Below are 27699 nucleotides of genomic sequence, written 5' to 3'. Positions count from 1 at the left end.
TTTGTTCAGTGTAAAATCTCCCATCGGGTGGGAAATGGAGGAAATGCTTTTGAAACCTGGAGGCATTGCAAAGCCTTACGTAGCATGCAACCGTGAGCATTTTAGGGAACGATTGCCCAGGTTCGCACATTGATCCAGGTCCTCTGAAATGAACCATGTAGCATTGGGGCAGATAGGCGGAGCTACGAAATGGGAAGACTCTGGTTCGAATCTTGCCTCTGCCACCAGATAATATTTGGAAAGCAACCCCCCCCACACTTCAGTCCTGCACCTCCAATGTAGGGATGCTAATATTGTCCTTGCTTACTGGGTGGTTGCAAGTATTGTAAGCGCTGTTCTGTCTGTGGAATGCACTGGACACTCTGGAGATCTGAAGGTTTGGAGTCAGACCACTGGGGAACCGCCGGGGTTCCTGAACTACAGCTCCCAGCAGCCATAACAGAGGGTCAAAGCTTTGCCACCCCTGCTTCAGCCCCACATTGTCGGATGGGGTTTGTAGTTCAAAGCATTTGGAGGGTGCCAGTTGGTGAAGGTGTCTTTGAGGCCTCAGGCAGAGAGAGATTTTCCGCATCACCCTGCCTACCTGGGTGCCTACCTTAAGAGGAGATACTAAGGGCTGTATTTGGGAGTTTATGCCTACAAAGGAGGAGCTTGTCACTTAACGTCATCCCCTGTACTAAGAATGCAACTAACGCTTCCATTATTACTTTGTAAGAAAGCAAATATGTCAGTTCTATAGTTCCTGTTTGGGGTATGTGGCTGACACATTTGGCAGCGCTCTGAATCCTTTTTACATGTGTCCTGAATTATCTAGGTGTTGGCTTGTGCTCAGTTAATAAAGAGTTGGGCAGAAAAGCAGCCTTCTCCTCCCCCAGTTAAGCTGTGGATGTTGAATTCGAAAGTTACCAGCTGTTAGCGCTGATTCTGAAATTAGACTAATGGGAATCTTTGCACTGTGCCATGTAACTGGAACTATGTGCGTTCACAGTGCATATGCCCATCCTGTCCTGAGAATCTCTGCTTTTATTTTATTTAAAAAACAACAACCCAGAAGGAATTGCAAAACTAGGATAGCTGTGTGTCACTAGCTTTTTGGCATGTAGCTAGCCCTCAACATTTTAAAAAACACAACGCTCTTGGATTATCTGGAAGCAGAACCAAAAACACGAAGGCATGAAGCTAGCCTTCAGCCCTTCAAAAACCACGAAAGAAGAATTTGGAAACATAGAGGCAAGAAATGCGACGCTCCAGCTCATTCCCATTTTTCAGGGTTTGGCTGAGCTTGTTGTATTTGAGGGCAATAGGCTTTTGAATGGGGCCATTGTGCACAGGAAAGCCATTTGTGTGTGTTCTGGCGGGGGCTCCTCATCTGCTTTCCTAAAAATGACGTACAGATGTTGTTTATGTTCAAAACATACAGCTCAGTGGTGGCCCTCGCTGAGTCCCACCCCTGATCAAGGACGAGGATGTCAGGAGGTCGTGATCTGCGTGACTTTTGACTTGTTCGGGGGCTTTCCCCATATCTTCTCCTCGTCTGCCTGGGGAGGGTGGGGGGAAGCTGAAGGCCACAGCAAGACTGCGGTCAGGACCCAGTCAGTCATGACACTGGATGCTGTGCCCTGGCAGGAGATCAAAAGCTGTTTTCAATTTCCCCTCTCCATACTTGTTGACGGTTGCTCTTGTCTTGGTATCTAGCTTTGGATGGCGTTTATAATGGGTGAAAAGCTGGAGACCAGCTTCCTGTTGTTTGCTGGATTGGTGCTGCTGAGTAAATCCAAGTGGGTAGAAGGGCCCAATTCTTGGGGGCGGAGGAATTGTGGGATGGGCATGAGTGAGAAGAATGCTGCTATTATTATTATTATTATTATTATTATTAATATTATTATTATTACTACTACTACTACTACTACTACTATTTGTATCACACCCATCTGACTGAGTTGCCCCAGCCACTCTGGGCGTCTTCCAGCAGGATATACAAAAACAAAACTTCCCTGTACAGGGCTGCTTTCAGATGGGAGGGCATTTCACGGGGAAGGTGCCACCACCGAGAAGACCCTCTGCCTGGTTCCCTGTAACCTCACTTCTTGCAGCAAGGTAACTGTCAGAAGGCCCTCGGAGCTGACCTCAGTGTCCGGGCTGAACGATGGGGGTGGAGACGCTCCTTCAGGTATATTGGGCCGAGGCTTTTAAGGTCAGCACCAGCACTTTGAATTGTGCTTGGAAACATCCAGGGAGCCAATGAAGATCCTTTAGGACTGGTGTTATATGGTTCTGGCGGCCACTCCCAGTCCAGCAGTCACATTCTAGATTAGTTGTCGTTTCCGAGTCACCTTCAAAGGTAGCACCACATAGAGTGCATTGCAGTAGTCCAAGCGGGAGAAGACCGCCCTGTACCCCCCTGGCGAGACAGGGCACAGGCAGGTAGGGTCTCAGGTGGAAGTGGTTATGTCAGTGTGAGAAGGCCCCTCCTCTTGGTGGGTGCCAGAGCCCTGTTGAAGGTGGAGAGCCAGAGGTCTCGTGTTGTGCTGAGCTGGAGCATGGACGAAGCACATCCAACCACTTCAAGGCTTACCACAGGCATCCCCAAACTCTGCCCTCCAGATGTTTTGAGACTACAACTCCCATCATCCCTAGCTAACAGGACCAGTGGTCAAGGATGATGGGAGTTGTAGTCCCAAAACATCAGGGGGGGCGGGTTTGTCTATGCCTGGCTTAGCAGGTTGCAAGGGACCATCTCCTGAGTTCTTCGTCTCTCCCTGAGGACGTGCATGCTTTTTCTGCCGGCCAATTTGAAGCTTGGAACGGCTCCTTGCATAACTGGGCTATTCCCTTGTAAAACAGCAGGCAGAGCTGTCGCCCTCAGGCGTCCTATGAGGCTCCCAGCCCATCTTGCGGGTCCTGAGCACATTCTTTCCAGAGTCACTGTGGCGCTTGAGCCCCCGAGGCTGCCAGCCCAGCCCTCTGAGGAGCAGTTTTGTCTTCAGCCAGAGAAAGTAATAAAACGTGGAAAACCAGTAGAGTGGAATTCGTTTAAGGGGGGAGAAGTAGCGGTGGAGGGGGAGATTTTTTTAGCATCCGTTGAGCAGTTGTAGCATTCTGTATTGTATTGATTTGTTAATAATCACAAACATGTTCTGGGATATATTTGTCAGGCTTGAGTCTTTTGCCGCTTTGGTTGCCTGAGCAGTCTGCTTTTCATCCACCTAGACCGGGGTGCCAACCCCTACCCTGCGGCCAGTTGATGAGTAGACCTTGAGCTACGATGACAAATGCTGGGTTGAAAGCGAGTGCTGTGGTTGATGCCGCCTCTGGTCACTCCTGTGCCTCAGATAAGATTCACAGTCCCATTGACGGAGAGCGAGAAAATGCACTCACACACATTTCCCTTTTCCAAAGGATCTGGGTAAAAGTCAGATCCTGGGGGAATTACCGTATTTTTCGTTCTATAGGACGCACATTTCCCCCTCCAAAAATTGAGGGGAAATGTGTGTGCGTCCTATAGAGCCAATGCAGGCTGCGCCGCTAAGCCCAAAGCCAGAACAGGAAGACGGAGCACTGCGGAGCGCTCTGTCTCGCTGCTCTAGCTTGGGGACGGCTGCGCGCAAACCTCTGCAGGGCAGCGGGGTGCCTTCACCCTGCTGTCCTGCAGAAGCTAGCAAGGCTGTTCCCAAGCCAGAACAGCGAGACGGAGGGCTCCATCTCGCTGCTCTAGCTTGGGGACGGCTGCGCGCAAACCTCTGCAGGGCAGCGGGGCGCTGCACTCCAAAGGCTTCAGGGATCTTTGAGGCTGGCGGTGGGGGGAAGCAGCGCTTCCCTCCACCACCAGCCCCACAAGCTCTGGTGAATGTACCTTGAACGCACCTTGTTTTAGAGGGGGAGAACAAGAAAAAAAAAATTCCCCTGTTCTCCCCCTCCTATGGTCCGGTGCGTCCTATGGTCCAGTGCGTCCAATGGAGCGAAAAATACGGTAATCCTTGAAAAGCATAGAGAGCTGAAAGAGGAAGTGGAAAAGAGCAACTCTCTTCCGACTTCCTATGTCAGTTCTGTGTACAAGGGAGAAAAAGGTAACTACCCTCACCACCGCATGATGTAGAGGCCAGTGAGTGGGAAGAGAGCTCAACTCCCAGCCAGCTCTCTATGCTTTTCAAGGAATTGTAGAGTTGGAAGGGACCCTAAGGGTCATCTAATCCAACCCCCTGCAATGTAGGAATCTCAACACATGGTCCCCCATCCTTATGGAAACCATACCAGACCCTGCTTGCTTTTGCAAATGTGCTGGCAGTTTTATTGCTGCACCACTAGGATGAACGCATTAACTACAGGTGTAAGAGAGCTTGCACACGACCAGTGTTTTATGAATTGTGATGTTTAGGGTTATATTTTTTCTGAAGTGTTTCGTTGATTGATCAAAGCAGTCACTCAAAATTAGATTAATTGGTTGATAGCACTGCTTGTGGAATTTGAATTGGAATCCATGAATTCTGCTGCAAATCAACCTTCTGGATCTGCACCTTTTGGGTCGCGGTGTGAATCGGAACATAATTGTCCTTCAGATTTTGCCCCTCTCCAAATTACGGAGTATAGCCCTTGGCTTTAAAAAATGCACCGAAATGCATATTATAGGATCAAAAAAAGACATATGGGTGCATTGAGGTCAGATACACAGCTAATTATGTATTTTTGACAAAATATGAATTCTCATGAGGTTTTAACAAAAAAAGGTAGATTAATGCAGAGTGGGATGATTATTATTATTATTATTATTATTATTATTATTATTAGCATGTATTTATGAATGAATACATGCAAAACTGACACAGAGTGGAAATAGACTGATCCATCCTACCTAGAAAGATGCCTCCAGTTATTTAATCCAGTAGATTAAAAAAATTAAAAGCATTTAGTTTTTAATATAAGCTCTTATGAGACCTGCAGGTATCAAGCACCATCATGGAAGGAGTATTCCCTCCTACCAGAGAGAGAGAGAAAAGGGGGGTTGTCTCTTCTTTGATGTTAGCTGCTCCTACACACTTTGCAAGACATCATCTAAATCAGCCCTCCCATCTATTTTGGACTGCAACTTCCACCAGCCCCAGCCAGCAAATATGCCTTTCCCACGTTTGGCGTTGTTGGGTTTATTTCCCCCTCATATGTTAATATGTGCAGATTTAATTAAGATTCATACAGTCATTCAGCCAGGCTTCCTTTAACCAGGCAACAGCCCTGGTTAAAGTGAATAACAAATCTGCTTTGTGCTTTTCCCCAGGGGATGACTTTTCATTGATACAGCAAGAGATCTACATGGTTAAGGAATGCAAGCATCCTAACATCGTAGCTTACTTTGGGAGCTATCTCAGGTAAGGCCTCCTGCATTCTGCTTTGTAGAAACGATTTGCTGTGCCAACTTCCTGCAGGGACCTAAGGTTTTTCTGCACAAGCCCCAGGGAAGGTGGCGTTCCCCGCTGGTTTTTGAGCTTGCTACATGCTGCAAGATACGGTGGTCCTACAATGTCAAAGTTGATGAAACTTTGATGCTGGGGCTCCATAGAGCTGCTTTTTAAAGTTCTGGTGGGACGGAAGTGAAGTAGTTCTTCTCACCAAACCTGAAGCACCATATTTTCTAGTCTGCTGTAATTCTGCATTCTGTTGGACGTGAATCTCTTGGGACATCCCTTATTCCTCAACGGATTTGATCCATTTTCCTGCGCTTGCATGTTCTGATATTCAGAAGTGTCCGTGCAGTTTCCTGCATGCCCCCCCCAAGAAATCAAGGGTTGTGTTTTATGTGACACTTAAAAATCTGCAAAGGGGTCGGGACTTGACTTTACTGTGGGTCTTGAGAGCCAGTGTAGTGTAGTGGTTAAGAGCGGTAGTCACGTAATCTGGGTAACCGGGTTCGCGTCTCCGCTCCTCCACATGCAGCTGCTGGGTGAACTTGGGCCAGTCACACTTCTTTGAAGTTTCTCAGCCCCACTCACCTCACAGAGTGTTTGTTGTGGGGAGGAAGGAAAAGGAGATTGTTAGCCGCTTTGAGACTCCTGAAGGGGAGTGAAAGGCGGGATATCAAATCCAAACTCTTCTTCTTCTTCTTTGATGGCTAACTCTGTAAAAAATGGACCTCCGACCTCAGTTCCTGTCTGTGTAATGGGAATAATGGTGACAAGGTGGCACTTAATCACTACAAAACGCCTGTCTAAGAAGGGGAAGAATTATTAACTACCCTGAGCCTCAGGGACACGATTGGCTATGAATATTAATGCAATACAAATAAATGTTTTTCGATTCGTTATAAGCATCAGGCATTCTTTCTGATAATATCTGTTTAATTTCATAGCCGTGAGAAGCTGTGGATTTGTATGGAGTACTGCGGAGGAGGTTCCCTTCAAGATATTTATCATGGTAATTGGCAACCTTATTATTTTATACCATGCCCTTTGTTCAAGGGGTTGGGGTGGGATGCACGACTCTTTTCTTCTCTGTAATTTGGGGCACAAATTACTGTAAAGCGCTGCAGTCCGAAACCTGCTGCAACAAATGAGAAAGCCCTGCTGACTTCCATACTTTAGCCATGCGCCGCATGACGAAGGACACCCTTTTATCAGCCCCACACGGGCCAAGAGCATGCCACCACATCATGCTTCATCATTTTATGTTTGATTTTCCTTTCAGTGACGGGGCCGCTGTCGGAGTTTCAGATTGCGTTTGTTTGCAGAGAGACGTTGAAGGTAAGGCACTGCTGGGACGGTCTTGGGTGACATTTGGCGTAAGAAGAACAAAGCTGTTTCAGTAGAACTGCAGTTCAAAGTACATGCAGGGGAGCGGGAGAAGATCACCAATAATAATCTTAGCTAATAAAATGCTCAGTTGTTTTTTAGTTGTTTAGTCATGTCTGACTCTTCGTGATCCCATGGAGCAGAGCACGCCAGGCACCCCTGTCTTCCACTGCCTCCCGCAGTTTGGTCAAACTCATGCTGGTAGCTTTGAGAACACCATCCAACCATCTCGTCCTCCATCGTCCCCTTCTCCTTGCGCCCTCCATCTTTCCCAACATCAGGGTCTTTTCCAGGGAGTCTTCTCTTCTCATGAGGTGGCCAAAGGATTGGAGCCTCAGCCTCAGGATCTGTCCTTCCAGTGAGCCCTCAGGGCTGATTTCCTTCAGGATGGAGAGGTTTGATCTTCTTGCAGTCCATGGGACTCTCAAGAGTCTCCTCCAGCACCAGAATTCAAAAGCATCAATTCTTTGGCAATCAGCAGACAGGGACTGCTGCGTTCTGCTGCCCAGGAGGACTCTCCTGTGTGGGTGTCTGAGGGCCCTGCTCCTCCCTGCCACTCACCACCTGGCCCAGGGCGGGGCCTGAGGCCTCATAAGGACTGCTGCGCTCTGCTGCCCAGGAGGACTCTCCTGTGTGGGTGTCTGAGGGCCCTGCTCCTTCCTGCCACTCACCATCTGGCCCGGGGCGGGGCCTGAAGGACTCACAGGGACTGCTGCGCTCTGCTGCCCAGGAGGACTCTCCTGTCTTAAGAGGCCTCATGAGGCACCGGGACACCACTGCTGCGGCTTCACCGTGGGGGTTGAGGAAGGCCGCTCCCTCCTGTAGGCACACTCCTCTCAGGCCTAGGGGGCGGGGCCCACACTCGCCACCGCTACTGTTTTAAGGACACTGGTGTTGCCGTGGCAAATGTTTAAAATGTTTTTATATATTTTAAAATGTTTTATAGGGGGTTTTACTTTTTACTTTGTTGTACCACCATGAACGGTGGTTTTTATTGATGTATTTCTATTTTGTTCTGTTTTATTTTGGTTTGGGGTTGGCTATTGAGCGGGGTGGGGATTTGTTGTGTTGGTACAATTGTTTTTGATTTGACTCGTTTCTATTCTGTAAATGGAGGTTGGTTTGAGGCCTGGGATTGCGACCGTAGTGGGGCGAGGGAGGTATGGCGGTGGGGGCAGATGTCATAGGCGAAGGGGATCGAGATATGGATATGCTCGTACCCCTTCCAATCTGCGCCCCATCCCGAGGGACGAAGGTAGGGTGAGCAAGGATTACTCACCTCCATCACTGGTGTTGTGCAATGCCAGGTCTATAGGCAAAAAAACCGCCACCCTGCGAGACTTCTTCACCTCGCAGGGGGTTGACCTGGCTTGTGTGACGGAGACCTGGGTGCGCGAAGGGGAAACTGTTACCTTACGAGAGATGGCGCCCCCGGGTTTCTCCGTCCTCCACCAGTCGCGGACTGTGGGCCGGGGGGGAGGGGTGGCATTATTAATCCGAGAAGACTGTTCTTTCAGGGCTCTACCATCGCCATCGATCCCCGGCATTGAATGTGTTGGCCTAGTGTGGGGCTCCGAGGAGAGCTTGGCTGTCTGGCTGGTGTACCGGCCACCTAGCGCACCAGCAGCCACCCTGTCAGGCCTGCTGGAGGCGGTGGCCGGCTGGGCCTTGGAGTTCCCCAACCTATTGGTACTGGGGGACTTTAACATCCATGCTGATGCCACTCCCTCCTCACAGGCTCTGGACCTGGTGTCTTCCATGGCGACACTAGGGCTCTCCCAGTTTGTTTCGGGCCCCACACATCAAGCAGGCCACACGCTGGATTTGATCTTTGGCGCCGGTATAGATGTGATCATGTCTCCCTCGATGAAGGTGCCATGGTCTGATCACTATGCACTGAAAGCCAGGATTGATTTTCCACCCCCACCCTGCTTAGGTGGCGAGCCAATTTGGGCTCGCCCGCGGAGGCTGATGGACCCTGATAGATTCCGTCAGGCCTTGCGGGACCTTGCTCCCCCTGGCGACTCATTGACTGAGCTTGTTGAGGGCTGGAATATCCAGCTCCTGGCAGCCATCGATGAGATCGCACCTAGGCCCCCTCTGCGACCCCGCAGAAACCGGGCTCCCTGGTTTACCGAGGAGCTTCGGAAAATGAAGCGGGACCTCAGACGGCTAGAGCGAGTATGGCGGGGTGCCCGTGACGGAGCTTCAAGAACATCTTATAGGGTTTTTATGAAAACCTACGAGATGGCAGTGAAGGCCGCTAAGAAGTCCTACTTCTCGGCCTCCATTGCCTCCGCTAGCTCTCGCCCGGCGCAATTATTTAGTATAATTAGGTCTTTAACGTCCCTCGAAGGACAGCCAAATTTAAATAACAATTCGGCACACAGCTGCGAGGCATTTGCGAGCTCTTTTGCGGAGAAGGTCCTGTTGCTCCGCCATGACCTCCCTGCCAATTTGGATACAATGAAGGAACTGGAGGCCCCTCGACTGTCCTCGGGTCCAGTATTGGACCACTTCGACCGGATATCCCCAGCCGATGTGGACAGACTCCTCCGAGCTGGAAAGCCCACCACTTGTCCTCTCGACCCGTGCCCGTCCTGGCTGATTAGAGCGTGTCCAGACGAGGTGCGGGGCCCCCTGGGGGATATCATCAATTTGTCCCTTGGCACTGGGATATTCCCAGGGGAACTGAAGGAGGCAGTGGTGCGTCCGCTCTTAAAGAAAACATCATTAGATCCCTTAGATCTATCCAATTACCGCCCGGTTTCGAATCTTCCATTCCTGGGCAAGGTGATTGAGAGAGCGGTTGCTGAACAGCTTGGTAGGTTTCTGGATGAAACATCTGCTCTCGACCCATTCCAGTCCGGCTTCCGCGCTGGTCATGGGACCGAGACGGCTCTGGTCACCCTAACAGATGATCTCCGCAGGCAGCTGGATCGAGGCGGGTCGGGGCTGCTGATTCTTCTAGATCTATCAGCAGCTTTCGACATGGTCGATCACGAACTCCTGGACCGCCGCCTTGCCGACGTGGGGATCCAGGGCACAGTCCTTCAATGGCTGCGCTCGTTTCTCTCTGGTCGGGGACAGAGGGTGGCGCTTGGGGGGGAATTGTCATCGCGTCACTCCTTGGTGTGTGGAGTACCTCAGGGCGCGATTCTCTCCCCGATGCTTTTTAACATCTTTATGCGCCCCCTCGCCCAGCTTGTCCGGAGTTTTGGGCTGGGTTGCCATCAGTATGCCGATGACACCCAACTCTATCTGTTGATGGATGGCCATCCTGACTCGGCCCCAGACACACTGACCAGATGTCTGGAGGCTGTGGCTGGATGGCTACATGGGAGCCGGTTGAAGTTAAATCCTTCGAAGACAGAGGTCCTCTGGCTGGGACGGAGCGATATGGGATTGAGGGGGCAACTCCCGTCTCTTGCGGGGGTGCAATTAGTGCCAGCATCATTCGTGAAGAGCTTGGGTGTAATCTTCGATACCTCCCTCTCTATGGAGGCGCAGATTACAGCTATAACAAAGGCGGCATTTTTCCATCTCCGCCAGGCTAAGCAGTTGGCTCCTTATCTCTCTCGCCCTGACCTAGCCACTGTGATCCATGCGACGGTCACCTCCAGACTGGATTATTGTAACTCGCTCTACGTGGGGCTGCCCTTGAGACTGACCCAGAAACTCCAGCGGGTGCAGAATGCCGCGGCGAGACTCCTTACGGGGTCTTCGCTGCGAGATCATATCCATCCGGTGCTGTACCAGCTGCACTGGCTCCCGGTGGAGTACAGGATCAGGTTTAAGGTGCTGGTTTTAACCTTTAAAGCCCTATACGGCCTAGGACCCTCGTACCTACGGGACCGCCTCTCCTGGTATGTCCCACAGAGAAATTTACGGTCTGCAAATAAAAACACCCTAAAGATCCCAGGCCTCAGAGAGGTTAGGCTGGCCTCAACTAGAGCCAGGGCCTTCTCGGCCGCGGCTCCAATCTGGTGGAACGCTCTGTCACAAGAGACTAGAGCCCTGCAGGACCTGGCATCCTTCCGCAGGGCCTGCAAGACAGAGCTGTTCCACCAGGCCTTTTGTCAGGGCGCAGCCTGACCCCCTCCTCTGGCAATCTGCACAAAAATTTGCTTGATGGTTGCCATTAATTTGATTTTAATTTGATTTAATTAATTTTATAATGAATGTTTTAGAATGTTGAACTATTTTTATTGTTGTTAGCCGCCCTGAGCCCGGCTTCGGCTGGGGAGGGCGGGATATAAATAAAATTTATTATTATTATTATTATTTATGGTCCAGCTCTCACTTCCATACATCACTACTGGGAAAACCATAGCTTTAACTATACGGACCTTTGTTGGCAAGGTGATGTCTCTGCTTTTTAAGAAGCAGTCTAGGTTTGTCATTGCTTTTCTCCCAAGAAGCAGGCGTCTTTTAATTTCATGGCTGCTGTCACCATCTGCAGTGATCATGGAGCCCAAGAAAGTAAAATCTCTAACCGCCTCCATTTCTTCCCCTTCTATTTGCCAGGAGATGATGGAACCAGTGGCCATGATCTTAGTTTTTTTGATGTTGAGCTTCAGACCATATTTTCCTCTTTCCTCTTTCACCCTCATTAAAAGGTTCTTTAATTCCTCCTCACTGCTCAGGACAAATTGTTAAACACCGTAGTCTGGCTTTGGGATTTTTAGTTCACTGCTTCATATTTCAGCTGGCACTGTGGTCTAAACCACTGAGTCTCTTGGGCCGTGACAGGGTGAGCTCCTGTTGCTCTGTCCCAGCTCCTGCCAACCTAGCAGTTCGAAAGCACACCAGTGCAAGTAGATAAATAGGTACCGCTGCAGCAGGAAGATTTCTGTGTGCTCTGGTTTCTGTCATGGTGTTCCGTTGCGCCAGAAGTGGTTTAGTCCTACTGGCCACATGACCCGGAAAGCTGTCTGTGGACAAACGCCGGCTCCCTCGGCCTGAAATCGAGATGAGCGCCACAACCCCATAGTCGCCTTTGACTGGACTTAACCGTCCAAGGGTCCTTTACCTTTACATTTTTACCTATATAGTGGAGATTGTTGCATATACATAGAATTAATAGAGGTTTCCTGTGTTCAAAGCACTTCACATGCTTTCTCTCAGGAATCTGCACAGCTATCTAATAAGGTAGGTGATCATTTCTTATTCCCACCTCGCAAGTGGAAGAGGATACCCAAAGGCAGCATTTTTCAAACATGGGGCTCCAGCTCCGACTCCCATCATCCCTAGCTAGCAGGGCAACATCTGGGGACCCAAGTCTAAGAAATACCGCCCTAAGGTCACCAAGGAAGTGGCCCATCTGCAATTTGAAGTGGAGACCTGGCAGGTCACCTGCTTTGCCTCAATGCAGCCCCATCTGTCCACAGGAAGGGCTGCTCATTCTCTCTGTTAGCCATGTTATGGGGATGGTCTTTTATCCCACCCAAGCTGAGATTCTGTGGGTGTAAAAGGTTGATCTTTGAATATGTACTCAATTAGAGTCTTAATTCAGCACTAAAAGAAGCCCTTCTAAGATGCGGTTTAAGGCTCTGTTCAGAACACTTTCCAAAGAGAGCGTGATAGATAATACTGAGACACCTGTACTAAAAATACCTTCACCCAGAAGCAAACGTTTTTGATATCTCACTCTTAGCCCTCCTCTTCACAGCTCCGTTTTATTCTCTGTGGATGAGGCAGAGCACCAGCACATGAGAGCTGCTTTGCTGAACCACATTGGGGAACAGGGACCCCCCCCCCAAATCATGAATCACAATGTCTCCTCCAGCTCTAGTGATTTAGAGGAGCAAGGTCATGGACTGTAGAGTTGGAAGGGACCCTGAGGGTCATCTTATCCTGGGTTGTCCAACCGGTAGATCGCCTGGGTGATCGTGGTCGTGATGGTGCAAACAAAATCCCTGTCTCCAGCGCTGTCTCCCTCTTTCTGCTGCACTGCCATCCCCTCTTGCCAGCCCCCCCAAAAGCTCAACAACTGTGGCCAACCCCCCCCCCAAAAAAACGCACACCCCTCCCTCCCTCCAATGACGGTGGGTAGATCACTGACAGTTATTTTATACTTTGAGTAGACCACAGTCTCTTGGGAGTTGGAAGTGCCTGATCTAATCTAACCCCTTGCAATGCAGCAATCTTTCACGCAACGTGGGACTCGAACGCACAACCCTGAGATTAAAGAGTCTCATGCTCTACCAACTGAGCTATCCTTCAGACAATAATAACAAATAAAGCATAGTAACGTGTTTGCATAAGGATTCATTTAAAAACATTTTGCATGCATTATCTCAGCAGTTCTTTTAAAGTTAGTGAGGACAGGTGAGTGGGGCTCAGGCAGCAGCCCGTCATCTCGTGGGGGAATTGGTTCTGGTCACTCTGGCCTTTGATTTCTTAGGCCATCTTGGAGTTCCATCCTCATCTTTGCTGCTGCTTTCTTTTTAGGGGCTCGATTATTTGCACAAGAAAGGCAAAATGCATCGGGATATTAAGGTAGGCCATTCCTGAATGGAGCTCTTTCTCCGTTAAAGAAATGGGGGGTGTTGGTGAGTGACTGTAAACTTAAAGTTTTATTTTTATTTTTCAGGGTGCAAATATTCTGCTGACAGACCATGGGGACATCAAGCTGGGTAAGTTTGCTTCCTCTTCTTGACTTCCTTGAGAGAGACTAAAAACATGTGTAACATTTGCAGAGCAGCGGAGACCGTCTCGGAGGCATCTTTGCTTCAGGCAGTGCAAATGTACCTTCTCTTCTTGAGGTCATGCTGTGCATGTCACAGAAGCCAGATGTGGGTCGGACTAATTAGCTAGCTCCTGTGCCATCTCCAACCCCTAAAGCAATTGTGCAGTTTTTTTTAATTCCCTTTTAATTCAACCTCCAGTTTCACCCACTCATCTGCCCCTTCCAGTTTGGGTGGGAGCTTGGGAGGCAAGGAGTGAGGCCCCTGTGGCCGGCACCAATGCAAATTTGGCACACATACCTCTCTTCACCCTCCCCAACCCCTCCCAAGAGAGCCTACTTAGAGCCTTTTCCTTGGCCTGCGTGAAATGGAAAGCCAGCTTCTAGAAAACATCTTCCACTCTTTCTCCCGCAGCTGACTTTGGCGTCGCGGCGAAAATAACGGCCACCATCGCAAAGAGGAAGTCGTTTATCGGCACTCCTTACTGGTAATAAATTCCTTGGGATTATTCAAACAAGGGCCTGGGATGCTGAGGCAGGGTTTCTGGACTGCGCGATGAGGATGCAGAAAGAGGAGTTGAGGATGCAGTGAGTTGGTAGAAACAGACTCAAAGCTATTGAGCTCTCTTCTGACTTCGTTGGCTGGGCATCCCTCTGAGAATCACCTCTTCCGCTGCTGCTGAATACCTTCTGCTGATTCACTTTAAGGCAGGCGTGGGGACCAAATGCGGCCCTCCAGTCCTCTTTTAAGCCCTTGAGACCCTTCCCAGTGCCTTTGCCAAGCTGGAATCAGTCTTTGAACTATGGAAATGATGCTTGCTTGACAGGATGGAGGTGTTTGTGTTTGTGTAGCATGGCTGGAGTGTGACCTTAACAGTTGCATCCGTTGCTCTGTCTACTCTTGCATCTGGCCCCATTCACAACTGGCATGTGACACCCCCCCCAAAAAAAAAGTTGTACATGAGGGAATGTGACCCTGAAAAAGGTGTCCCACCTCTGCTTTAACAGCCCATACAAGGTGTCTACACAGGTGAGACAGATGCACACATATCTCAGCTGCAACAACTTTTAGAAACTGGAAGGTGAATACAGTGGTGCCTCGCAAGACGAAATTAATTCGTTCCGCAAGTTTTTTCTTCTTGCGAGTTTTTCGTCTTGCGAAGCACGGTTTCCCATAGGAATGCATTGAAAATCAATCAATGCATTCCTATGGAGACCGTCCGGGGACAGAGGGGAAGCACCGCGCGCCTTCCCCTCTGTCCCTGGACCTGTTTAAAGCAAAGGGCGGAGGGGAGAAGATTGCTTCTCCCCGTTGCCTGCCCCGCAATCTCCGGGGACAGAGGGGAAGGCGCACACGCCTTCCCCTCTGTCCCCAGACTTGTTTTAAAGCAAGGGAAGGGGCAGCGTGGAGAATCGCTTCTCCCCGCTGCAGCTCCTTGGTTCAAAAGGGGTCCGGGGAGAGAGGGGAAGGCGCGCGCCCCTCTGTCCCCGGAGATTGCGGGGCTGGCAACGGGGAAGAAGCGATCTTCTCCCCGCTGCCCCTTGCTTCAAAAGAGGTCCGGGGACAGCGGGGAAGACGCGCTGCGCTTCCCCGCTATCCCCGGAGCTTGCGGGGCAAGCTTCGTTTTGCGAAGCAAGCCCATAGGGAAATGCATGTTGCGAAGCGGCTAAGAAAACGAAAAACTCCTTCGTCTAGCGAGTTTTTCGTCTTCCGAGGCGTTCGTCTTGCGGGGCACCACTGTATATATACACACCTTGGGTTCCTACACACCTTGGGTTCCTACACTGTTCACAGGAATAGGCAGCTTTTGTCAGCCAAGGAAGCAACCTTCGGATGAACATGGAAGTAGCACAGATGAGCAACTTGTGAAATGCAGGTTGTTATGTTCAGCTCACTCTTTTTTTAAAAAAAGAATTATAAATATCCTGCCTTTACTTTGTTCGTTCTGCAAAAGTCCTTATGGTGGCAGAAGCAAGGCTGAATTTGCAAGTGCGCCCTCAATAAAATAAAAAACAATCTGATCTTGCAGTCGGTTGTGCACAAATTGAGGATGGGTGCACCAGGTTTTTCAGCTGGGCTAATTAATGGTCAAGTCTTCCTTGAAGGAATTGTTCCAAGAAGTGGCTCAGCATTCTCAGAACTGCAGTCCCCAAAATTCCTTAAGGGAGGCACCAACAGCTCAATCAGTATAGCTTAATGCTGCTGGCTTACCAAAAGCTCCACAAACCCGGTGGGGTATGTGGGATCCCCTTCCTGCTCCACCCTAGACTCCTTGAGGTCCACCAGCTGGAGCCAAGCACAAAGGAGTGACTTACAAAGAAGGTCAGACATACACTGAGAATTAAGGAAGGGGTGGGAGTTACTTATCATTATCATTATCATTATCATTGTCATTATTTTATTTTATTTATACTCTGCCTATCTGGCTGGGTTGCCCCAGCCACTTTGAGCGGCTGTTGTTAAACAATTCGGAGACAAAGAAAGCCGGGTGATCTATTGCAAAAGAGATCCACAAAGCACTCCCTGTCTGCCTTCTGCCCGCACCGCAGTCAGCCTCCTCCTTTTGCTGTCTCTCCCAAGTCTGCAGGACCAGGCGGCATGTCTGGCACCTGGTAGACAGCAGCATGTTTCTGCCAGGCTCCAGTTCTCCAGTCTTCTTTGTCTAGCCCTTAGGACTCTCCCCAGGCCTGCCTCCTCAGGCTACCCTACTCTTTCCAGGGTATGTGTCCTCATTGCTTCTCCTTAAAAAGGTAAAAGGACCCCTGACCATTAGGTCCATTCATGACCCACTCTGGGGTTGCGGCGCTCATCTCACTTTACTGGCCTAGGGAGCCGGCGTTCAGCTTCCAGGTCAAGTGGCCAGCATGACCAAGCTGCTTCTGGCGAACCAGAGCAGTACACAGAAACGCTGTTTACCTTCCCGCCGGAGCGGTACCTATTTATCTACTTGCACTGGCGTGCTTTCGAACTGCTAGGTTGGCTAGAGCTGGGACCGAGCAATGGGAGCTCCCCCCGTTGCAGGGATTTGAACCGCCAGCCTTCTGATAGGCAAGTCCTAGGCTCTGTGGTTTAACCCACAGCGCCACCCATGTCCCTTGCTTCCCCTTAAGGGACTGCAATAACACCTCTTGCTTGCTTGGGGGGGGGGGAGGATGTGTGTGAGAGTATGTGTTTCTGTAGAAACCTCTGACTTCTGCATAACTGGGAATGCCAACTTCTGTGCAAACAAAAGGGCTGCATCCTGCGGCCCATGTGCTTTACAAACACAAATTCCTTTATTGGCATCATGAGTTAAAACATTTCAAAACACTAGGATAAATTTAAAAGGGACAGGGGTGAGGCTGTTGTGGATCACAAGGTACTTGATTGTCCTGCTTCACCCTTGTCTATGCCCTAGAGAGGGATGATTAATTAAGAACCCTTTCGGGTAAGAGGCTTTATGCCTCTGGCTCTGCATGCAGCCTCCAGAAGGTTGCCCACGAGAAGATGTGGCCCTGGGGCTGCGAAAGGCTCCCCACGCCTGGGCTGCAAGCCCAGGAGGGGCATTTGGGTTCATTCAAAAGCACCAAGGGGAGGTGGGGGAGGTCTTGGCCCTTCCTGCCGCCTGACAGCGTTTTTGTCTCCCCCACGAAGGATGGCTCCGGAAGTTGCAGCTGTAGAAAAGAACGGCGGCTACAACCAGCTGTGCGACATCTGGGCGGTGGGCATCACGGCCATCGAGCTTGGAGAGCTGCAGCCACCCATGTTTGATCTTCATCCGATGAGGTCTGTGGACAGGAAGGGCTCCTCTCCTCGCACTCTCTCTGGCCCTGAAGTAGACGAGTGTTAAAAAGAACTCAAGTATCTGAGAGCTGGAAGGGACCGTAAAGGTCATTTGTTCCGACCCCCTTGCCAAGGCAGGGAACTCAACACTCCAGTATCCTTGGGGTGTGGTCCTCTCTCCTGCCCCTGCTACAGAGCCTTTGGCTGGAGAAAGAGGAGAACCTTCCCCCTAGAATAATATTAGCACTCTGTAATTTGCTTTTACTGACCTGTGGTCCTCCCCCACCCAAAAAAACCTTATTTCTTTAATTGACAGTTAACACAGTTGGTGTTATTTTTAGATTTTCTATGTTGGTATTTTTTAATTGGTCTGGAAATGTGCAAGCATCATCAAAAGAGGAAACAGATTCACAACACTTCAGTCTTTTGCAAATGCAACATTTATAATATTGGCATTTTTAGATGGTTGCTGATACCGTGTTTGCGCGATACTATGAGCTTCCTTGAGTGGACTGTGCCCCAAAAGGCAGCTCACAGATAAATGAATCAAGCCTGACCTGCCTGCCTGTTCCACCATCAGTTCGGTGTGTGCAATCAGGGAGTTCTTCCTAATCTTTAGGGGTGTTGTGGACTGCAAATCCCATCATCCCCAGCCAGCAGAGCCAATGGTCAGGAAAGATGGGAATTGTAGTCCAAACCATCTGGCAGGCGCCTCTTGGTCTACTCCAGTCAAAAACCCCTTTCTTCCCTTACAAATCCTTTCCTTCAGGTAGGTAGCCATGTTGGTCTGACACAGTCTAAATAGATAGATAGATAGATAGATAGATAGATAGATAGATAGTCCAGTTGCACCTTAGAGACCAACTATGTTTGTTCTGGGTATAAGCTTTCATGTGCATGCATGGTATCTGAAGAAGTGTGCATGCGCACAAAAGCTTATGCCCAGAACAAACCTATATGGTCTCTAAGGTGCTACTGGACAATTTTTTAATTTATTTTGAATCCTTTCCTTGTACAGCTGTGTTGTGCACTTCTGACGGGGTGGTTTCCTTGTATTTCAGGGCCTTGTTCCTAATGTCCAAAAGCAACTTTCAGCCTCCAAAGCTAAAGGAAAAAACAAAATGGTAAGTCTGGGAGTGCCTTTTTCATTTTTTTTTCTTCCAGTGGTCTCGCCCTTGATGGTTTGTGTCTAGTTCCTTTCCATACCAATAGGGGTGCCCTTTGGCTGGTGCTGGTGACCCCTGAAGGTGGCTGAAAGAGATGCTTAGCATATTCCATCAACCCCCCCCCCAAAGTGGGCTTAAGGGATGGGTATGGGGAGCAGAAAGAGTTTGACCTGCTGATATTGACTGGCAGCCCCTCAAATCGCCCCTCCCTCCACTCTAGTCATGGGGCAGAACAATCCTTTGATGGTTGCCTTTCTTTTTAACCGGGACCCGGGTGGTGCTGTGGTCTAAACCACAGAGCCTAGGACTTGCCGATCAGAAGGTCGGCGGTTCGAATCCCCGCAACGGGGTGAGCTCCTGTTGCTCGGTCCCTGCTCCTGCCAACCTAGCAGTTCGAAAGCACGTCGAAGTGCAAGTAGATAAATAGGTACTGCTCCGGCGGGAAGGTAAACGGTGTTTCCGTGCGCTGCTCTGGTTCGCCAGAAGCGGCTTAGTCATGCTGGCCACATGACCCGGAAGCTGTATGGCGGCTCCCTCGGCCAGTAAAGTGAGATGAGCGCCGCAACCCCAGAGTGGGTCACGAATGGACCTAATGGTCAGGGGTCCCTTTACCTTTACTTTCTTTTTAACCAAAAGGCTCCTCACAGGATCACTTTGGACACCCATCTCCTGCAGTTCTTTTAGGGTACGTGCAAAAGTCGCTTCAGGCTGGGCATACCCACTTTTGCTTTGTGCCTGACCAGGCAGAGGGATAGGTAAGAGTGGAAGTATTCTCAGTTGACCGTGCCCCGTCCTCCAGCATACGGCTGGAGGTGCGATTAAGAGGTGAGGGAAAGGATTTTAGGCCACAAGTTTCTGCTTTCTCGCAGGCCTCCCTCTGCCTCTGCTCCATCTCCGTTTTTAAGAAGTGATATTTCTCTAGAATAAGGACAAAAGCCATTTCTGAAGTTAGGTTACCTTACCCTCTGGGAGGTTGGTCTGCCTGACATTTCATTTGCCTCCCGCTTATGTCAGTTGCAGCATCGTCCTACTGTGTTGCCTCCCCTCTTTGCCTGCGTGTGTTTTTCTTATAGGCTGCAGTTCAGTTGTGATCTCCATGTTAGCCATATTTTCCAGCACCCAGACAGTCAAACCACATTCTTTTGCTACAGATGTTTTTGCAGTTTGCACAACAGTTGCACTGGCCTTCTGTTCTTCCCTTCCCCTTTTTGGCAAAAAATGTAGTTAAAAAAAACCCAAAAACCCAGACAGTTGGGGGGGTGGGGTGGGGGGAACAAACTTGAACTTTTTTCTTAATTCTGCAGCACTACAAGGGCCAATGCAGATGGAAGGGGAATGCATAAGACTTAAGAAGATCTCTGAGGTTGGGTCCGACCAAAGGCCCATGCAGTTATAGAAACATCTAGTGGAACCCCATGCAATGCAGAAATCGCAGCTCAAGAATCCCTGCTTCTAGCCTCTGCTTTAAAAACCTCAAAGGAAGGAGAGTCCCCCCCCCACTCCCGAAGGAGTCCATTCCACTATCGAACAGCTCTTGCCATCAGAAAGTTCTTCCTAATGTTTACCGTATTTTTCGCTCTATAAGATGCACGCTTCCCCGCCTAAAAAGTAAGGGGAAATGTGTGTGCATCTTATGGAGCGAATGCAGGCAGGAGGCTCTGCTCAGCGCTCCCTTTAAAGAGCACCGTAGAGGGTGTGTGTGGCTCTTGGGGACTTTTGGGGGAGCCTTTCTCCTGCTGCCCTGAAGAGGTCCCATAAGCCAGCAGCGATCCCTCTTGCTGTCCTGGCTTCTGGCAGCCTCTTCCGGGCAGGGGGAGCCTTCATCCTGCTGCCCTGAAAAGGCTTCGTGCGGCTATCCCAGAAGCCAGAATAGCAAGAGGCTATCCCAGAAGCCAGATCCCTCTTGCTGTTCTGGCTTCTGGGATTCAGAATATTTTTTTTTTCTTGTTTTCCTACTCCAAATACTAGGTGTGTCTTATGGTCTGGTGCGTCTTATAGAGCGAAAAATACGGTAGTTGGAATCTCCTTTCTTGTAATTTGAATCCGTTGGTTTGTGCCTTGCCCTCTGGAGCAGGAGAAAACCAGCATGCTCCATCTTCCCTTTGAAAGCAGTTTGGATAGCTCAACATTTGCTATGTTGAATTCCATCCTCTACTTCAGATAGAGATGATATAATTCCTATCTTTTGCACTTGCCCCCTAATGATCAGTCAACCTCTAATAACTGGAATTAAAAAGAGTACAGCTATGAGTTATCCATGGACCTTTTCCCGATTCCTCTTAAGCTACGTAAAGGAGATAATACTTCCAGATGATGGTTGAAACAGTACCTTCAAAGGCAGCCCCACATAGAGCGCATCGCAGTAGTCCAAGTGCGAGATAACTAGAGCATGCACCACTCTGGCAAGAAAGTCCCCGGGCAGGGAGGGTCTCAGCCGGCGTACCAGATGGAGCAATGCAGGAATGGTCTGTAGATGAAGGCCAGCGTACAAATTCAATAAATAATAATAATTCAGAAATTGGGATCCTTCATACATTATACCGGCCTTTCTGAACCTGATGCCTTCCAGATGTTCTGAACTACAAGCCCCAGCTAGCATTGCCAGTTTGTCAAGGATGATGGGGGTTGTAGTCTAGAGCATCTGGACGACACCAGGGCGGGGAAGGTTGCATTTATAAGAATGGTGAGGTACAAGAAGCAGCGCAGCCGCTGCTGCTGTTTCCGTTGAACTTTGCTTAAGAATGCTTAGTTTATTTTATTGCTGACTTTCCTTTGAATATATGTTTATTTGTGTCACTTATATTTTGTATTTTTATTATATTCATTTTCTTATTGTGCAATGGTTGCCCATTATAAAAAAACTTTGATAATACAGAATCGGAACGTCTTTTAATCACCATGCAGACCCACCACATACGATAAAAGCTGCGTTTTCTCTCTTTCTCTCTTTCAGGTCACCGACATTTCACAGTTTTGTGAAAGTAGCACTTACAAAAAACCCAAAGAAGAGGCCCGCGGCTGATAAACTTCTTACTGTAAGCCTGTTTTCTTTCTTTTTTGAAAGATGAGAGTAAAATCTCACCCCCACTAGTGGAGTAAATGTTCTGGCTTCCAGGGTACACTCCAAAGGCCTTGCATACTTCTTTTTTAAACGCTGTAATGCGTGATGAATGTCGAAAACTTTCCAGGCATGTAAAAAGCCTCTTGTTTTTACAAAAAAAAAGCCTCTGTGTTAAAATTGTGCTGAGATAATTCCCTCCGCTACTAGATGAATCACATTTTTTAAGTGTCTCAAAGACTTTAGGCAAACAGACAGACAGATACTAAAATTCCCCAAATTGACCCCTAGTGCAGAGGCTGTCAGAAAAGTGAAGAATTGGGAGATTTTGCCTTGTTTTGGATGGAAGGCTAAACCATGTTGCATGTCCTGGACCAGCGCTTCTTAAACTTCTGTTAATAATAATAATAATAATTTATCGCTTTGACATCTGGTGGGAGGGCATTCCACAGGGTGGGCGCCACTACCGAGAAAGCCCTCTGCCTGGTTCCCTGTGGCTTTGCTTCTCGCAATGAGGGAACCGCCAGAAGGCCCTCGGCGCTGGACCTCAGCGTCTGGGCAGAATGATGGGGGTGGAGACGCTCCTTCAGGTATACTGGACCGAGGCCGTTTAGGGCTTTAAACACCAACACTTTGAATTGTGCTCGGAAACGTACTGGGAGCCACTGTAGGTCTTTCAAGACCGGTGTTATATGGTCTCGGCGGCCGCCCCCAGTCACCAGTCTAGCTGCCGCATTCTGGATTAATTGTAGTTTCCAAGTCACCCTGTGCCTCCATGGACAGCGGTGAGTCCAAAATGACTCCCAGGATGCGCACCTGGTCCTTCAGGGGCAGTTACCCCATTCAGGACCAGGGAGTCCTGGTTGCGCTGCAGGCTGCTGTTCCGGCTGGCATGTGTTTTTGGGGGCATTTTCTTGGCTTACAGTTGCCGCACGGAGACAGTGCTTGAAAGCCTTTTGATATAAAGCTCAGCCTCCTGTGTTTGGTCTCTGCTGTGCTCACAATCCATGCAGGGGAGAAGCTTCAGAGGCAACCTCAGATTTCCACCTCTTTCCATGGGAAGAGAAACCTTTCTTTGGGGCAGTGCTGAAGAAGCAAGCTGCCTTTTCACTTAAGTTGTAACACGCAAACTTCAGCATGCCTTAGACATCTTGAAGAAGCCACATGTGATTGCTCCATTTATTTATTTTTAATTAAGTTAGTTAGTTGCTTTCTCTTGCTCAAGGCAACTCCAAGCAACTTACAAACAAACAACAAAGCCCAAATAGAAACATTGAAACAAAGGTGTAAAATACACTAAAAACATAATGATTTTATTATTAAAACTAAAGAAGAGCCACTTCATTAATAATAATAATAATAATAATAATAATAATAATAATAATAATAATAATAATTTTTTATTTGTATCCCGCCCTCCCTGGCCAAAGCCGGGCTCAGAGTGGCTAACAACAAGTAAAAATAGCACAGTGTACATAAAATCACAGAGTCAATTAATTAAATTATATTCTAAAATCATTCTAAGAACGGGCGGCCAGGGATGTCTATAAAACATTGTAAAAAGCTTAACCACAGTCATGAAATCAGCATGTACTGTGGTTTTGGGATATTCTCTCAAAGAATAACTAGGCATAATGTTTATTATTATTATTATTATTATTATTATTATTATACATTTATATACTGCCTTTTCTTCTAAGGAGCTCAAAGTGGTGTGTGTGGTTCTCTTCCTCCCCATTTCATCCTCACAACTACCCTGTGAGGCCGGTTAGGCTGAGAGATGGCAACTGATGAGATTCGAACCCTGGTCTCCCATAGCAGAGCCCATCACTCTAGCCCCTACACCCCACTGGCTCTCCTATACACCCAAGGCTCAGCCTGGGGAAAGTTCCTGTTCGCAGGGGCAGCTAGCAGACGAAGGATTATAGCTTTATGGTAGGGCTTTGGTTTCTGTGCAGAAAGTCCCTTGTCCACGCCCCAGCTTCTCCAGGGAGCTGAAGAGCCTCTGCTAGCCGGTGTAGACCAACGCTTGCCAAACTGGTGCCCACCGCAGCTGTGCTGGCGAGGCCTGGTGGGAGTCATGGTCCATCTGGAGGGCACCCAGGTAGCATTGGTATAGGCTGGTTTGAACTGGTCAAGGCTGGTTTGTGCTTGTCCAAACCAGTTTGAACAGATCTAGGTTTGTTTGAATTGGCACAAGCCAGTTTGAACAGTTCCAGACAGCTTCGAGCAGGTCCAGGCCGGTTGGATCAGGTGCAGGTCATTTGAAACTGGACCAAGCTGGTTAGAATGGGTCCAGGGCGGTTGGAACAGGTCTATGTCGCTTGGATCCAGCCCAGGCTGACATGGACTGGCAAGTCCTGAAGTCACCCTCTCATTCTTTCAATGTGTGTATATTTTTTTAGCATACCTTCGTTGGGCAGCCCGGTCTCTCTCGGTCGCTGGCCGTCGAACTGTTGGACAAAGTGAACAATCCCGACAACCACCCTCATTACGCCGAGGCAGATGATGACGATTTTGAGGTGAGCGAGTCCCTCCTCTGGGCAGTTCCCTCGCCTTTAGGCCTCGTTCTCCCTTGGAACTGGCGAGCCTGGGAGTCCTGTGTAGGTCTTCATTGTGGGGAGCTTATATGAGGGATGCTCCCTCCATGGGGGGAAAATCCCTTTGCAACTATGAACATGCAGCCATACCATTATGTGGGGCACCCCATTTCCCTTCGGTGGGCAATGAAGCCTTGCATGTATCACAACCTCTGATGTCTCCCTTTCTGACTCCTGCAGCCGCACCCGGTTATTCGCCACACCATTCGCTCTACCAACCGGAATGTCAGAGCAGAGAGGACGGCGTCTGAAATCAATTGTGAGCTTCTCCTCTATTTTATTTTATTTTATTTTATTTATTAGCAAAAGCATACATCTATACATACACTGAATAAGACATAACGGGGAAAACACACACAAAAACAAAGGTTAAAAACAAAAAAGATTCATTAAAAATCAATAGAAACTAACCTTGCAGTATTTGTTCTTAGACTGATTTTGGTCTTTACTTATACATTCTAATATTGTCTGAAAATCTAAGATTTATTTACTAATATAGTTATATCATACGAAAACGAAAATTAAGAAAAAATAAATAAATAAAGAATGACTACGTCGGCGTAACAGCTTTAACAATAAAAATACCTATGTATTGATAAGTAATACCTTTTCATTTTGTTATATTATTGACTTCCTTTTACCTCGTTACGGTTTCTGTTTGACCATTCCTGTTTTTACCCTGTATTTAATTGTTTCATCTTCATTTTGGAGTGAAGAGAAAATATTTTACTTCACTTCTCTATTTTAAAGCTAAACGCCTGCCCCCTAATTTAAAAGGTAAAGGTACCCCTGCCCGAACGGGCCAGTCTTGACAGACTGTGGGGTTTGTGCGCCCATCTCACATTTATTAGCCGGGGGCCAGCGCTGTCCGAGGACACTTCCGGGTCACGTGGCCAGCGTGACATCGCTGCTCTGGCGAGCCAGAGCCGCACACGGAACGCCGTTTACCTTCCCGCTGGTAAGCGGTACCTATTTATCTACTTGCACCCGGGGGTGCTTTCGAACTGCTAGGTGGGCAGGCGCTGGGACCGAACAGCGGGAGCGCACCCCGCCGCGGGGATTCGAACCGCCGACCTTTCGATCGGCAAGCCCTAGGCGTTGAGGCTTTAGCCCACAGCGCCACCCGCGTCCAGCCCCCTAATTTAGCACCAGCTTAAGTGTTCATTATTACTCCGGGGTGGGTGAGTGGGTGGGTGGGTGTGATGATGAGGAGGAGGAGGACAATTTACCAGTCTCAATAATCCATCTGTTGCCAAAAAGGTCTCCAAGAGACTTAGATTTAAAAACTGCCTATTGCCTTCTATGCAAATAGTAGTCTGGGGTAAGAACTTGCATTATTCGGTTATATTGCCTGAACACTGGCTGCAAGGTTTGAGTGGGATAGTTGATTCTTTATCTGTATGAAAAAATTTGTAAGAGAGTGTGTGTGTGTAGCTATAGACATAGATTCATTCATATAAAATTTAACCAACACCTACAATTCTTTTATACAGTGGATGCTTGGGTTGCGAACGTGATCCATGCGGGATGCACATTCACAACCCACAGCGTTCGCAACCCGTGTCTGTACATGCATGGGTTGCAATTTAGTGCTTCTGCGCATGCACGACCACCAAACCCCAGAAATAACGCGTTCCGGTACTTCCAGGTTTTGACGGCCCGCAACCTGAAAAAACGCAACCTGAAGCAGCTGTAACCTGAGTTATGACTGTACAGTGGTACCTCTGGTTACTTACTTAATTCGTTCTGGAGGTCCGTTCTTAACCTGAAACTGTTCTTAACCTAAAGCACCACTTTAGCTAATGGGGCCTCCCTGGGTTGCTCATGAAGTCGTAGCTGTGTAGCTGCTCCCTGGGTTGCTCATGAAGTCATAAAGGTAAAGGTAAAGGTACCCCTGCCCGAACGGGCCAGTCTTGACAGACTCTGGGGTTTGTGCGCCCATCTCACATCTATTGGCCGGGGGCCAGCGCTGTCCGGAGACACTTCCGGGTCACGTGGCCAGCGTGACAACGCTGCTCTGGCGAGCCAGAGCCGCACACGGAACGCCGTTTACCTTCCCGCTGGTAAGCGGTACCTATTTATCTACTTGCCCCCGGGGGTGCTTTCGAACTGCTAGGTTGGCAGGCGCTGGGACCGAGCAGCGGGAGCGCACCCCGCCGCGGGGATTCGAACCGCCGACCTTTCGATCGGCAAGCCCTAGGCGCTGAGGCTTTAGCCCACAGCGCCACCCGCGTCCCCATGAAGTCATAGCTGTGTGCAAAAAAATGCTAGCTCTGCCTCCTGACCTGTGCGCTGCTCTCTTCAAAATCCTTTGACAACGTGTGGTTGATCCGTGTTATTGCCTCACTTTAAAATGGATTGATTGGTTGATTAAAAAATAAATTTATATGCTGCTAAATCATAAAAATATATCAAAGCGCATTACAACATTAAAAAGATCAAAACCATTAAAAAGTGTAAAAAAAAAAACCCAAATCAATGCAAAAACAATTTAATAGCAAAAAAAGAAAATAAAAAACTTTCAGACGGCAGGAGATTCCTTCCCCTCTGCTTTTGGGCCAGGTGCCCACAATCTCAATTGTTTTATTTTAGTCTCCAAAAGAAATTGGTCGAGGATCCTACCATGGTTAAAATCCTCTTTACATTCCTTCTTCGCCTTCTTGCCTAACTTCTCTTAAAAGCATGCCGTTCCAGAGGAAAGAGTTGGTAGTTGATATTCCTTCAAGCAGACACACTCCTTGCTAGTTTCATTTTTGCAGGGGGGTAGTTCTTGGAATCGCAGCCCCTCATAAAGGGTGGCGTTTCAGAAGCGAGTGTTTCAAACCGAAAACAAACCCCTCTACCTTTTCAGGCATGTTAAGAGGAAGTACTGTTTAATTGTCTGATAATAAAACTTTTTAATAGGCTCTTCTAAGCCACTTTGAGTCCCTGTCAGGGAAGAAGGTGGGGTATAATTAAATATATCATCACCATCTAAGTGGCTTATATTAATAACTTTGAACATTTTTGCTATGCCATGGGACATTGCAGTTGGAAAAAAGCCTTGTAAAAGTTTTGTTTATAAAGTTGTAAATGCCTCATGTCTTTCAGTTGACAAGCTGCAGTTTGAACCGCCTCTAAGGAAAGAAACAGAAGCGCGAGATGAAGTGGTACGGATTTGTTTTATTTTTATTTTTTATTTAGTATTTATTTATACCACTTCATATCTCTACAGAAATCTCTAGATGAGTTCACCACATGCTCCATGCACACACACGTCCCCCAGGGGTTTGCAGAACGCAGATTGGGATCTACTGGTGATTATGAGTAGATTGGCAAAGGGTTTCTGGCTCCCAACAGCAAAGGAGCTTTTCCCACCGGTGCTAAGCTGATGAGATGGAAAAGTTGATCAGGAGTGGCCATCTGCGTGCAATAACTGGGAGCTTACTTCAGTTTCAGTACTGCTCAGAATGAACTCAGAGGCACTCTTGTCCTTTAATTCTAGTTGTATGTCGTTTGTACTTGGCTCTGAGTGGCAGATTTTGGGATTCTAGTTCAAAAAATAAAACAAATGTAAATCCAGCCAGTCTGAAGTCTGCCCAGCCCGATGTATCGTGTTGAACAGTCTTGGTAGATCACAGAATAAATTAATGCCAGTTTGCCCAAAGT

The 27699-nt window shown here is 48.5% G+C and overlaps 1 protein-coding gene across 2 annotated transcripts in view; it reads left to right on the top strand.

The window, feature by feature from the left end:
- MAP4K5 (mitogen-activated protein kinase kinase kinase kinase 5) overlaps positions 1-27699 on the top strand; it is a 107350-nt gene that overhangs the window by 47916 nt on the left and 31735 nt on the right. For both annotated transcript variants that reach the window (XM_082217027.1, XM_082217026.1), the window contains exons 4-15: positions 5270-5360; positions 6338-6402; positions 6673-6728; positions 13230-13277; positions 13372-13414; positions 13880-13952; positions 17099-17230; positions 18289-18351; positions 21347-21428; positions 23857-23973; positions 24232-24310; positions 27142-27200. In XM_082217027.1, coding sequence (XP_082073153.1) covers positions 5270-5360; positions 6338-6402; positions 6673-6728; positions 13230-13277; positions 13372-13414; positions 13880-13952; positions 17099-17230; positions 18289-18351; positions 21347-21428; positions 23857-23973; positions 24232-24310; positions 27142-27200 — 908 coding nt within the window. The remainder of the gene's footprint in view (positions 1-5269; positions 5361-6337; positions 6403-6672; positions 6729-13229; positions 13278-13371; positions 13415-13879; positions 13953-17098; positions 17231-18288; positions 18352-21346; positions 21429-23856; positions 23974-24231; positions 24311-27141; positions 27201-27699) is intronic.

The sequence above is a fragment of the Podarcis vaucheri genome (genome assembly GCF_965113315.1).
Source record: "Podarcis vaucheri genome assembly, chromosome: 1".
Classification (NCBI taxonomy): Eukaryota; Metazoa; Chordata; class Lepidosauria; order Squamata; family Lacertidae; genus Podarcis; species Podarcis vaucheri.
The sequence above is the reverse complement of the archived record's forward strand: the minus strand, read 5'-3'. Positions and strand labels throughout refer to the sequence as shown.